Source organism: Aythya marila (assembly GCF_965140915.1).
Source record: "Aythya marila genome assembly, chromosome: 3".
Taxonomy (NCBI): domain Eukaryota; kingdom Metazoa; phylum Chordata; class Aves; order Anseriformes; family Anatidae; genus Aythya; species Aythya marila.
The window spans coordinates 25055768-25067809 of NC_139044.1; the positions used below are offsets into that span (position 1 = coordinate 25055768).

Sequence of the window (12042 nt, forward strand, 5' to 3'; positions counted from 1 at the left end):
TAAAAATTCCATCTTAGTGCTGTACAAACAGCGTATGCTAGCAGCTAGCATTCAACAAGGCTACCTTTCAAAAGTCCATGTGCTGAAGAACACTAAGTGCTTGGTTCATACCTTTTATCTCATTTAATTACCCAGAATGCTAGAGCTTCTTTGGCTACTCATTGCTGCACCTGTTTCCAAAACATCTTCAGCTGGCTGAGCCTGTGACTAATGGCAGCCATTTCCAGGGAGGGGCTATTTAAGGAAAGATCCTGGCTACGATTCCACAAAACTGTCTGACATACCCAGGAACAGGGAGTACTTTTTTTTTTTTTTTTTTTTTTTAAAGTTGCACAGGTGATATCAGACTATATTCACTGCTTTCAAATGTGCTGAAGCTATTCTGTAAAGCCCAGTTATTTATTAAAGTCTTTAAGCCTCTTATACTAAAACCTTCATTTTTTTTTTAGCCTCTTTTCCAGAAGTAACACTTAGGATTACTGAAGTGAAAGAGAAAAATAGTCTATCCAGGTCTACTGCATCTCAACACTTTTACTGTTGCTGCCCACGTGAAACCTTACTCTGTGCTCTGAGTTCAAGGGGAGGCATCCCACCAGGTCCCCGGGCCAACATGGCTTTCTTGCAGTGCCCACCAGTAAAGCACCCATGTGCCTGCCAAATCCACGGGTTACGCTGTCAGTGACATACCTCAATGAAACTGTTATTAATTACTTTCATGACCAACAACAAGCAGTGGTGGTGGTTTTTTTTTCCCCAAGCTTAGGAAGATAATGAGTGAGAGAGAAATCCTGAAACACACGGCCCAGAGCCCTGATCTTCCTGCAGTACCGTGGGACTGCTCTGCCCACTCTTGTCTTTGCTTTCGCAGCAGGAACGCTGCACATCACCGCTGCCAGCAGCGGCACACCTGGCTACAAGGTCTGCAGAGGCCCTTCTGAGCCATCGGCACGTGCCCACAGCCTCCTTCGGGTGCTGGGCTGGGAGATGGGTCAGCGGGCACAGCAGCTGCGGGAGGACAAACCGCCAGGTAAAAGGCAAGACGCTGCGCTTCCTTTGAAACCAAGGAGCTGTCTTGTAAACACGGGGCGTTTGCAGATGGCATTCCAGTATTTCAGTATGTGTTGTGTTTTTTTTTTCTTCCAGTTTTATTCTGAACAAGCAGCATGAGGACATGTAGATACAGCTAAAGCAGTAGGCAGCAAAGACCTGGAACTGTATCCGAAGCCGCGTGGAGGGCAGCACCCGAAGCTTGCTGCCATTTTTTTTTTCTCCTGACATTTCTTTCACAAAACAACAAAAACTGATTTGCTTCCTTAGAAATCCAACTGAGTAAATACACTGCTCACACATAGAGCAACTCCATCGGACCAGCTTAAGGATCATGAAAGATTTTTATGCCACATAATAGATGCTATGTTTGATAGTTATTGTCAGGCCGTAATTAAGATTTTATTGCACCATTGCAAATATTCAGTTAAGTGCTGTTGCACAACAAGTTTTTCCAGTCAGAAACAGGTAAGATTGTTCTCTATTTTAATGCAAAACTGTACTTAAAAGTCTACTTACTTCACTGAACTGAAATCAGTGACACTGAAGGGAGACAAACGTCTCTATGTGTGTATATTCCCTAGCAAAAACCAGCCTTCCTCGCATTAAAAGATGACCGACTAGCACCTGAGCTGCTATCTAGGCACTACTAATGCCATATATATTACCAATGGAGAAAAAACATCTTTCCTCGGGGGATATACACGTACCTCTTTTTCATTGATACACTATTATTACGCTGTCATCAAAACAGATTTTTCCTCACTATATGGAATATAAAGTAACCCATTCAGGTCACTTGCCTTTAAAAACCTGAATCGCCCCACACCAGTAAGTGTATACGTGGAAATATATACACTGGTTTGCCCAAGAAAAGTCAACGTATGAAATCAGTAAGAGATTTATTTTAATACCATGAAGTTTGTTTAACAGCAATCCATACATTTTGGCTACCATGAGGCAAAGTAAACCAAAATCAGAATATCAGCTCAACAGCCAAAGAATTACCAACAAATAAAATCTGATTTACTGCAGACAGACATCTAGCGTCCACACTAATACTTTCTGGAAATTAATGTTAAATTATTCCAGGGAACATGGTTAAAACAACAGCCCCAACAGCCCATTCCACAATGGATCAAGAATAGACTTCTCACATTCCAGCCCACGTACATAACACTGTCCATCATCAGGCAACATCATCTTTTGTACTCCGTGATTTTTAGGAATGTAAAAGCTGTATTAGTAATCTGTAAGTAAAGCAATGAATCCAAATTTAAATGTCTTCTAACCTGTCCAACATAGCAGAAAATAGGCATGACATTTCCACAAAGAAGACACAAACATCACAAATCTATCCAAATCATGTCCTGTAGGTAAATGCACGCAGACTGTCAGTATAAAGTTCTGCAAGGACACCTCAGAATGAGTCTGCATCCACAAAAGGGAAATTACTTCAAGTGGAATTTTTTTCTCCCTCTCCATCTCTGTTCCAGACAGCAATGCATTGGTACATATCATAGTCCAATCTTTAAACTATAATGTGGTGTTACTTATGCCAATGTACTTCACTATTTTCTTTGATGCCCAGCTAGCACAACAACCTTATGAAGATATGAAATAGGAAACATAAAATTATTGCTACGTTTTAAAAGCACTTCAATATTTGTGGAAGGAAAAAAAAAATAAAATTATATATTATCTCTTGAGTTTAGAGATTGAATTTGGGCAACATTCGTTTAATATTACAGCATCATCTATCTTCAATAAGCAGTGCAGCAAAACACATATTCCATTAGAAATTCCTGAATTCTGAAATGCAAGTGTAACATCTACTGATTTCCAAAACGTCTCAACCCTTTATTATTTCTCACAGAAAGAGAAGTTATATTAATCCAAGCGTCACAGCATTAACAAAGATTAAGCTAATGTTCTTTCACTGATACACTCACACGAGATACTGTGAGGTCTATCTTCCACCATTATAAATTAATTTTAAGTATTCTTTGTGACCTGAGAAGCCCGTATGCTATGTTTATCTTTAAGAAAACAGGAAGTGGACTATTTTAAATATACAAATAAGGGATTTAGCACTAACAGCCTCCTGATGAGAGGATAGCTGGAAATCTAAAGGAAAAAATGATCACCGTGGATCGGGTTGCCCTGCCACAAACTGAAACATTTTTTTCAGATCAGAAGAGAATGTGAAAAACAAACAAGCAAGATCACTCCCTATTATGTTATTTATTACCAGCTGAAAGCTCCTATCGGACACATTTGGACCAGAATTTTTCTGAAGTCAGATTACTTTTCGCTGCCCTTAGAAGGACCAGACTAAACAATGGACAATAACGTGTCAGAAGGGGGTCTAAGAGGGAAGGGGGGAAGGATCTGAGACAAAAGCTCAGGGAGAACCCCAGTTCTTCAAAAAATAAAATATTAAATGTCCAAATTTTTGCATCAAGTTTCTGGTAATAAGCAGAAGGTGTCATATGCCCTACTTACCCTTACCATCTCCCACTGGCGTAACTCCTGACCATCACCGAGTCTCCAGTAACCCACCACAAATATACAGGCCTTCTTAACATTGAAAGAATCAAAACCCTGACTTTCATTCTCTCATCAAAGTAAGACTGGTATAATTTCTCCTCAAATTATTGTTTCTGACTGTTTTTATTTGGAATATGAGTAGCACAACCTTCCCTCTGCAGGTAAAAATATCTATTGTCAGGATGTATTAACATAGATGCTAGTTCCCTGAAGATTATCACCTTTAGGAATAGGAATTTAATTTTAGGATAGGAATTCAATATTTTTTGAGTCTTGTTCTGCAGGAAATCATGTACCAACTCTTCCTCCAGTTTGGGGAGAAAAAAAAAAAAAAAAGGAAAAAAAGACACTATTATTAATGATATTTTTTCCAAGCACTGAATAAGAACTTTTAATGGAGGAGGGAGAAACAGACATGACAGGGGAAGTAAAGCTTAAGATGGCTTCCTCAAAAAAAGACTTAAAATATTTTCTCTTTCTGTGTCTAATTCTAACTCTACTTAAAACCTCCCCATCTGAACTTGACATCAAGTGTTTATCATAGCAAAATTAAGTTTTGTTCATCACCTTCAAAGCACATCACCAATTCCATTTAGTCTTTTAAACTCAACACCTTCTAGAAAACATGGACTTAAGCCTCTGGAAAAGCGCACTGTTCTAGCTAGTAAGCAAGCCTAGAGAAACCTCTATGACAATTTCACATATAGACAATTTACAAAACATTTAGCCTCGTGACTACGAACTGCTAACTTGGCAGATGGATGGGGAAGAAGGTGTGTTCACAAGCAGTTTAAGCCACTCCAAATCAGTCTGGGTGCACTTCTGCTTTCCTCTCCCTCCTTCCTCTGTCCAAATGTTAGGAAACGGACAGGCCATGCTGCTGTAGCTGAGGAGTATATATACTTGACTGTTAATTTCAGTTTGATTCCGTCTACCTCAGGACCACACAAATGGTGCTGGCACAAAGAGAAGCAAGAATCAACAGTCAGGAATGGAAGAGGAAGACAAGACTGTACTCCTTCACTGACTGTACAAGCTTAATTTGGCAAACTGCTTATGAAAACAAAAACTTTGGGGTAGGTTGTTAGAGGACTAACCAACAGATTCAACAACAAGAAAAAGCTCAGGCTCGCTCTGCTGCCTGAGAACCCCTCGTGTTATTCACCAGTTAGTCCAACCGGTGTGATCTGCTCGACAACAGAGGTGTAGAGCGCTGGTACGTCTGCATCACAGTTAGCTTAAATCATGACCGATGAGCGCTCTCTCTAAAGAGCACGCTACTCAGGGTGGTCTGCAGAAGTCACCACAAAGGCAACGTCATTTGGGAGTTCTGGATGCCTACAGGTCTCATAAGAGAAGCCTGAACGGTACTCCCCACGGGGTCAGGGAAGCCCACAGCAGGGCTCCGTATGCAGCTGTGGTTAATATATTCGAAATCGGGAGGCCGCTGGTGCACGGTGGTCGCACGTAACGCAGGCTGGGGGCGTCAGCCCTCGCTCTCCACGGGTAACTCAGCAACACCCTCCACCACCCTGCCTTGACAGTCTCCCAGCTGCCTTTCCAGAGCTTGCCTACAAACACTTCTTGCTAAACAGGTCAAGACTGCTTTACACACTGGCCTCCAAGCTAAAAAAAAAAAAAAAAAAAAAAAAGCACACAATACACACAATAGCTCTTTCTTCAATTTCTTCCCTGCTTCAAACTATTATTCGGAAGGAAAATAGCCATCTTGTCAAGGATAGAATATCGAAGTAGCTTGCAGTCTTCTCCATACTGGAATCCCTTGAAAAATCCTCTCATTAACCAATTATATATATGTATGATTTTACATCAAAAACCTATTAAATAATTGTTCTAACACATTTTTAATCACTAAATATTTACTTTATGCATAGGGCTAAACAGGTTTCCTTATTTCCCTGGAGGCCTGTTGAAACCTCCTAAAAGTCTTTACAAATCCATTGCACAGGCTAATATCCAGAGAGCAGTAGCAAGCACAGTAACTGGACAGCCCTGGAAGTGCTAAATAGGAAAGGCAGAAGAGAAATATTTGTTACTGAAGCGTATCAACTAAAAAGCAAGCAGCAGTACAAACCCCAGCTCACTAACATTTCCCAGCTGTGACCTGAATCATACTTCAGACAGGAGCAGATCGAGATCCGTACTTACTTAGATTTGTGCACTTTTGTAAAAATAGCTGAAAGGCCAATTATAGTAAGTACAACTGCAGAGAAGCTACTGGTGCATTTCACAATGGGTTAACCACTTCCAAGTACGTCCAGAACTGATAAACAATCTAGCATTTGGACGGCTCTGTATCACACTAGGGTGCCAAGGAAATTTAGACTCTGTATCTTCCCATAAAATCTACGTTACCTTTTCCAAATGAGATCTCAAACCCTCCATATTTTTTATTTTTCAGCCTATTATAAAACCATTTATTTCTAAGAAAATAAAAAAAAAAATGGTATGTATCTGTAGGATTTGAACAAAAAATTGCAGCCAGTTTGCAGCAGTGGTATGCATCACATCCACCTTTCTGGAATTTATCCCTTTTTCAGGTTACATGACCAGTGAAACATTCAGACCAAGTATTTGTATTTGACAGTGCTTGTAAGGCATCATACATCAAAAAGATTGCATTTTGTTTTGAAAGACCTCTCAACTACAATGCAGAATTGCTTGAAAAATACATACCATGTGTACCACAGCATACTTCTGCACTAGATGTGTACAACACTGAATAAGCGTCCTAAAATGTCTAGCGGAGATCTGCATATTCATTATTCTGTCTGCTAACATTTTTCTTAGACAGCATCCTGATGCAGTAGTTATGCTGCTATGAGACTGTTGATCCAAAAACCCTTCACCAAGTTGGAAGATAATAATACAAGCTAGTCAACTTCTCCCATTGCCATAGTTTATTACTACTTTGGTCTTCTCGGTCTAACGGCCTTCTTTCCCACCAGGTAGTCTAATTAACTTTGGAGTCCTTATCAACACATTCAACTACCGAACAGACGCACGCTAAACACGCAGATTTGAATTCCAGACTTCCATGTTGTTCAGCCACTGTAAAATATACTAAGATTAGCATTTCAAAAGTGCAAATATCCAATTTCAAAATAGCTTAGATTATTCCAACGTGACTTGTAATTGCTTGGTGCAAGTGGTGTTTGCTTTCCTTTCTACATAATTATGCAAGCATGAGGAAGTCAATAACTGCCTCTGATCACTTGTTCAAACTGGAACATCAGGACAGAATTTAAGATCATTTTTCCTCGTTCAAAAACAAACGACAGGGGAAAAACACCTCTTCAGACTTACCTGTTTTCCTCCCTCCAACACAAGAACTACTCTAATGGTACTGACTCCTCCCTCTGTAAGTGCCCTTTTCTGAGGAAATTCAAATAGTTAACCAGAAAGTGAAAGGTCACCACCTTCCACGACTAGTTTCCAGCCTGCATAAAAGCAACAGGACTTTCAGCTGACTCACACTCCAAGTTGGAAATTAAAGACTGAAAAATGTACTAGATACATTGCTTTTGTCCTCCCTCTGCCATACTGGCAGAGAACAAGAGCAGCAGACCGACTGGCTTTAAGTGAAAGTGGTTACAGCAACAGTGTGCAGCAATGATCTCCGTGTAGCAATAGAGAGGTCACTTGGAATACCACTGTAATGTAAATTCGTAATGAACTGAAAACAAACAAGAAAACACACCACGAACTGTACACAGGGCTTCCTTCATTTATCAGCATGACAAATGCACTCAGAAACACCTAGAGCTACAACACAGAAATATCTACCATCACTAATATTTCGTACTTTGAAGACTGAAAAACATTAACGCGCAAATAACTTAAAAACATTTAAGCCATCATTCCAGATCACTTTATTTACAGTGTATTGCTCTAGCTTCTGTGACGTTCACTATTTTTATTGCCAGTCAGCAGTGAACTTTTGAACTACAGTGAGTATACTGCCTTCAATCACATATTTAAATTTCAAGCAAATACTGCAGTAGATATTAAAAAATCTCATGAACATTTAGTGTTAAGTACAAATGATGATCGAAACTGAGTTTGTATGTGTTTCTTTCTTGAAAAGCAAAGACTCTGCTTTCCTGGAATTTATTTCCTGACTTCAGGAAAAAAAAATTAAAAACAAACCATAATAATGTTTTTATATGCACTTTGCAATCTACTTAGTAGGTAGTAATTTGATGGCACGCAATTAGTTTTTAAATAATCAAAAGGATTCTGCAAGCTTCCAAAGCACACACAACGCAAAAAGACATTATGCAGAAGGTACCCAAGTTTAACAAGAAAAAAAAAAATCAGTCGTCCTAGCTGTTATCTACACAAGTGTATTAATGACTATCAGAGGCACTTAATGCAAGAAAAGGCCAGATTTAGAAGAGCATCACAATAACATGCATGATTTTCCCAAGATTTGTTTACTCCTTGCAAGATATACTTCAAGATATTTTAAGACTGTCTCCAAATGGTCTTTGCAGTCCACGGAAGGCCTGTGTAATAGGCTAAAGTTACTAATTTATACAAGGGACTTTATCGACTTGAATTAAGTTGGCTTACTGTTGGGAGAACAATTATGCCGGCGGCTTTGGAGGTGGCAATGGCTTAGCAGGCAGCGCCCCTCTGCTGTCTCAGAGGGTTCCAAAAGGCGAGATGACGAGTGACTTACAGCTTTCCATCAGTCCGACTTGGCACTCTTCCTAAATATACCTCGCTGTGTTTTACAAAGCATGATAAACATTCTATCTATAGCACACAGATTGAAAAAATGAGTCAGTAAAGCTACATGAGGTGTTCAAGTTCACCCACAGAGACAAAGACGCAGAGAAGGAGCCCAGTTCTAACACTTTGTGCGCTGGGACACACCACCCTCAGCACCCGAAAGAACGACGAGGCACCAAACGAAACCGGGGCCTCGGTCATACAGTCTGCAGCCAACAGACTCAAACTAAAACCAGGCCTTAAAGCATTAAATTCTCTGTGTGCTGAAGTGTCCTTGAGGAATACTCTTCCAATAACTTTTAAAAAAAAAAAAAAAAAAGCACACAAAAGCACAGCCATATTTAAACAGTATCTCGATCCAATACAGTCAATGTTACTTTGTGCGATACCAACAGAAAGCCACTAATTTTCCTAAGCATTCTCCCTTGCTGCTTCTTATTGGACTAACTTTTATCCTTGCAGGCTTAGCAAATTAATTGCAAATTTAAGCCAGGCAGAAAGTCATGCTGAACTGCATTATTCCCAAAATCTTAAAAAATGGTATTGGAAAGACGGTTGAACCTTAGAAATCTCTTTTGAGCTATGATGCCATTAAAAGTTTCTTCGTAACAAGTAAATACAGTTTCCATGTAATGAATTACAGATTAACCCCAGTTAACAGTACAAGGCACAGTAAATAAAGTACTTGGAGCTATCTCAAGCATACATAAATGTAATGCTACACACAAATTACAAAAATCATGGACTTAAAATCAGCATATGAATACCGTGGCAGAAATCGTCCAGATTTTTAAAATAAATAAAAATGCAGCAACAGCAGAAATCTTACAGAAGGATAAGTACACTGGGGCCCTTTTTTCCCCTTAAATATGACTGTATTAACAGGTTTCTGCATGTTACTTAAAATTTGAGCATTTGCTACACATTCAATTCAGCCTGAAGTGGGGCGCTATCACTATCTCACAGAACACTTTGTATTCCCACTTACGATCCGACCTCCCCATCCTCCCATCCATCTATCCACACTTACACGGCTCTATAACCGGAGTATCGGAGCCTAATCTCTATGGTAACTGTATGATTTGTTTACATGGAAAAAAGAATATTAGAAATGTATGCAAATTTAGCTGTCATTTAAATAAGTGTTTTTCCTTCCGAGGTTTAAAAAAAAAAAAAAAAAAAAAAAAAAGCTCTCTAGCTCTCTATACTGCCTCCTATTTCTCTTGCTTCCATCTCCTACAACCCCAGCAGGCAACGAGCCACATTTGGAAAGCTCCGTATCACACTACATCGACAGCCTGTTGTTGCAAATTCATACAGTTTACTTTTAATGAGGAAGAGATGTGCAGTATTTTAGATCTTAATGCTTATTTAAGAGAAAGCATAGAGAGCAATTAAAACTTGATTTTTTAAAAGATACTGTCATTAAGTCACAAAAGGGGAAGAAAAAAAAACAACACACATGCTGAACCTTTAAGAGCTCTATAGAAAGACTTAGCTTGCTGCTCAGCAACTCCGATCCATCTAGAAATTAAAACGATCCGTATCATTTGCCATTTCCAGCTGTAAACACAGCTTTTAGGACATATTTTACGTAAGATTCGCTGACAGACAGTAGCATAACTCTAACAGTGCAAGCCCCCGTATACAGACCGCTCTTTTATATTAAAAATACCGATGAGATGATGTATCTCAGGCTTGCAACAATTGCTTTCGATAGGGTTTATATTTTGAAGGTTTACCGCAGCCCAGACCCAGAGCTGAATTACAGATCCTGGGAGGGGGGGGGGGCACAGCGACACAAACAGCAGCTCAGGTGAGCCATCCTCAGCAAAACGACAAAAAGCCCGGCTATTTCCTAACTATTTTGGGGTACGCAGGTCCATTTTGGCACAGAGCAGATCACGCTATGGGGCTGACACGCTTTGTTTCCTGTAGCACTTGCCCGACGCAGGAAAAAGAAGGAGATGGGAGAGGAGAAGGGCTCGGGGAAAAAACGAGCTGCGACGATGGCTGTGGGCACCGCAAGGGACACCCGGACAGGGCACAAAACCTTCCTGAGCCTTCCCGGTCCCCTCCGCAGCCCGGCAGCCAAACTCTGGCGACTTTTCCCGAGCTGCAGCCAGGCAGCCATGTCCTCCTCCACTGAGGGGGGGTGGGGGGGGGCACCCCGGGACGGACCGGGCGGACAGACAGACAGACGGACATTTCCCCACGGCCATTCCCTCGCGGCCATTCCCCGCGGACACTTCCCTCACGCCTTACCTTCATGATGAGCTCAGGCTGCGGTAAAAAGCCTCGGCGGGGGCTGCGCGGCCGAGGCCGGACCTGGAATTTAAAACAAAGCGCTGAGGCACCGGGCGGGGGAGGGGCGGCGGGGCCGCCTCAGGGGGCTCGGGGGGCCGCGGGGGGGAGGCTGAGGGAGGGCGGGGGGCGCCTCCCCGAGCCCCCCCCCCACCCCCACCCCTCCCCGAGCCCTGGTGCGGCCGCTGCCCCGCTCCCCCCCGCGCCCCTCCCCGGCCGCTGCCTCGCCGCCGCTGACGCCATTTCTGTCAGAGGAGGAGAAACTTGCCACAACAACAACCCGCCGCACGGCGCCGGGGGGGGGGAACGGGGGGATAAAGCACGGCCTCGGGGCCGCCCCCCGCGGGGCCGCAGCCCCCTCCCCGCCCGCTGCCGAGAGGGGAAGGAGGGGATGGGGGGGGGGGGGGTTGAGCTCAGCGCCGGGACCCCCGCACTTGGCGGCTGGGGGAGAGGAGGAGGGGAGGGAGGGGGGAGGCCCTGCCTCCATTGTACGAGGAAGAGTGCGGGCAGCAGGATGGGGGGGGCATGGGGACGGGGGGGACGGGGGGGGGTGCAGCCGCTTTTGTACGGGGCTGCGGCTCCGGATCGCGGCGGCTCCGGATCGCGGCGGCTCCTCCCCCCCCCCCCCCCGTCCTCTCCTCTCCTCTCCTCCGTGCCCCCCCCTCCCCAAATACAAGCAAAGCGCTGACTCCGCGGCCGGAGTTTCGGCAGCAACAGCCGCAACTCCGCGGCCGTCTGGGGGCCGGGCGGGGGGGAAGAAAAGGAAGAAGAAGAAAAGAAGGGAGCGGAGCGGAGCGGGGCGGGAGGGACGGGGGGGGGGGACACAAGCAGGCGGCTGCCGATCGCCCTCGCCCCGCCGCCGCCGAGTCCCGCCGCAGCCGCGCTGCGAGCGCAGAAAAACAACCGCCCCCCCCCCCCCCCCCCCCACACACACACCCCCTGCCGCCCGCCGCGGGGCCCGGGGCTCGCCCCCCGCCCGCCCGCCGGTACCTTTGTTCCGCGGCGCCCGCCCGCGACTCCCCCGACCCGCGGCGGGGGGGAGGGAAGGGAACGGGGCGAAGCCGCCGCCTCCTCCTCCTCCTCCTCCTGCTGCTGCTGCTGCTGCCGCCGCCCGCGGCTCCGGCTCCGTCTCCCCGTCGGGCGCCCTCGGCCCCCGCTCCGCCAACGGCTGTGCTCGCGCGGCGGGGCCGCCCCGTGCCGCCCGCACCCGGGCGCGGACGCGGAGCCGGCGGCGCTGAGCGCTGCGCTCCCTGCCTCGCTCCCCCTCCCCCTCCCGCACCGACCGCCCGACTGACTGACGGCCGGACGGGCCGGGCCACGCCCCTCTCCCCGCCCACCTCCATTGGGCCGCGGCCCGCACGGCCCGCCCCCCCCCCGGCCCCA

General features: G+C 44.9%; 1 protein-coding gene across 3 annotated transcripts in view; it reads right to left on the minus strand.

The window, feature by feature from the left end:
* Nucleotides 1–11922, minus strand: part of ARID4B (AT-rich interaction domain 4B) — an 86223-nt gene extending 74301 nt beyond the window's left edge. For all 3 annotated transcript variants that reach the window (XM_082758278.1, XM_082758277.1, XM_082758276.1), the window contains exons 1-2: nucleotides 11650–11922; nucleotides 10621–10683 (exon numbers count right to left, since the gene is read on the minus strand). In XM_082758278.1, the coding sequence (XP_082614404.1) occupies nucleotides 10621–10626 (6 nt within the window). In that variant the 5' untranslated portion in view covers nucleotides 10627–10683; nucleotides 11650–11922. The remainder of the gene's footprint in view (nucleotides 1–10620; nucleotides 10684–11649) is intronic.
* Nucleotides 11923–12042: the final 120 nt, after the last annotated feature.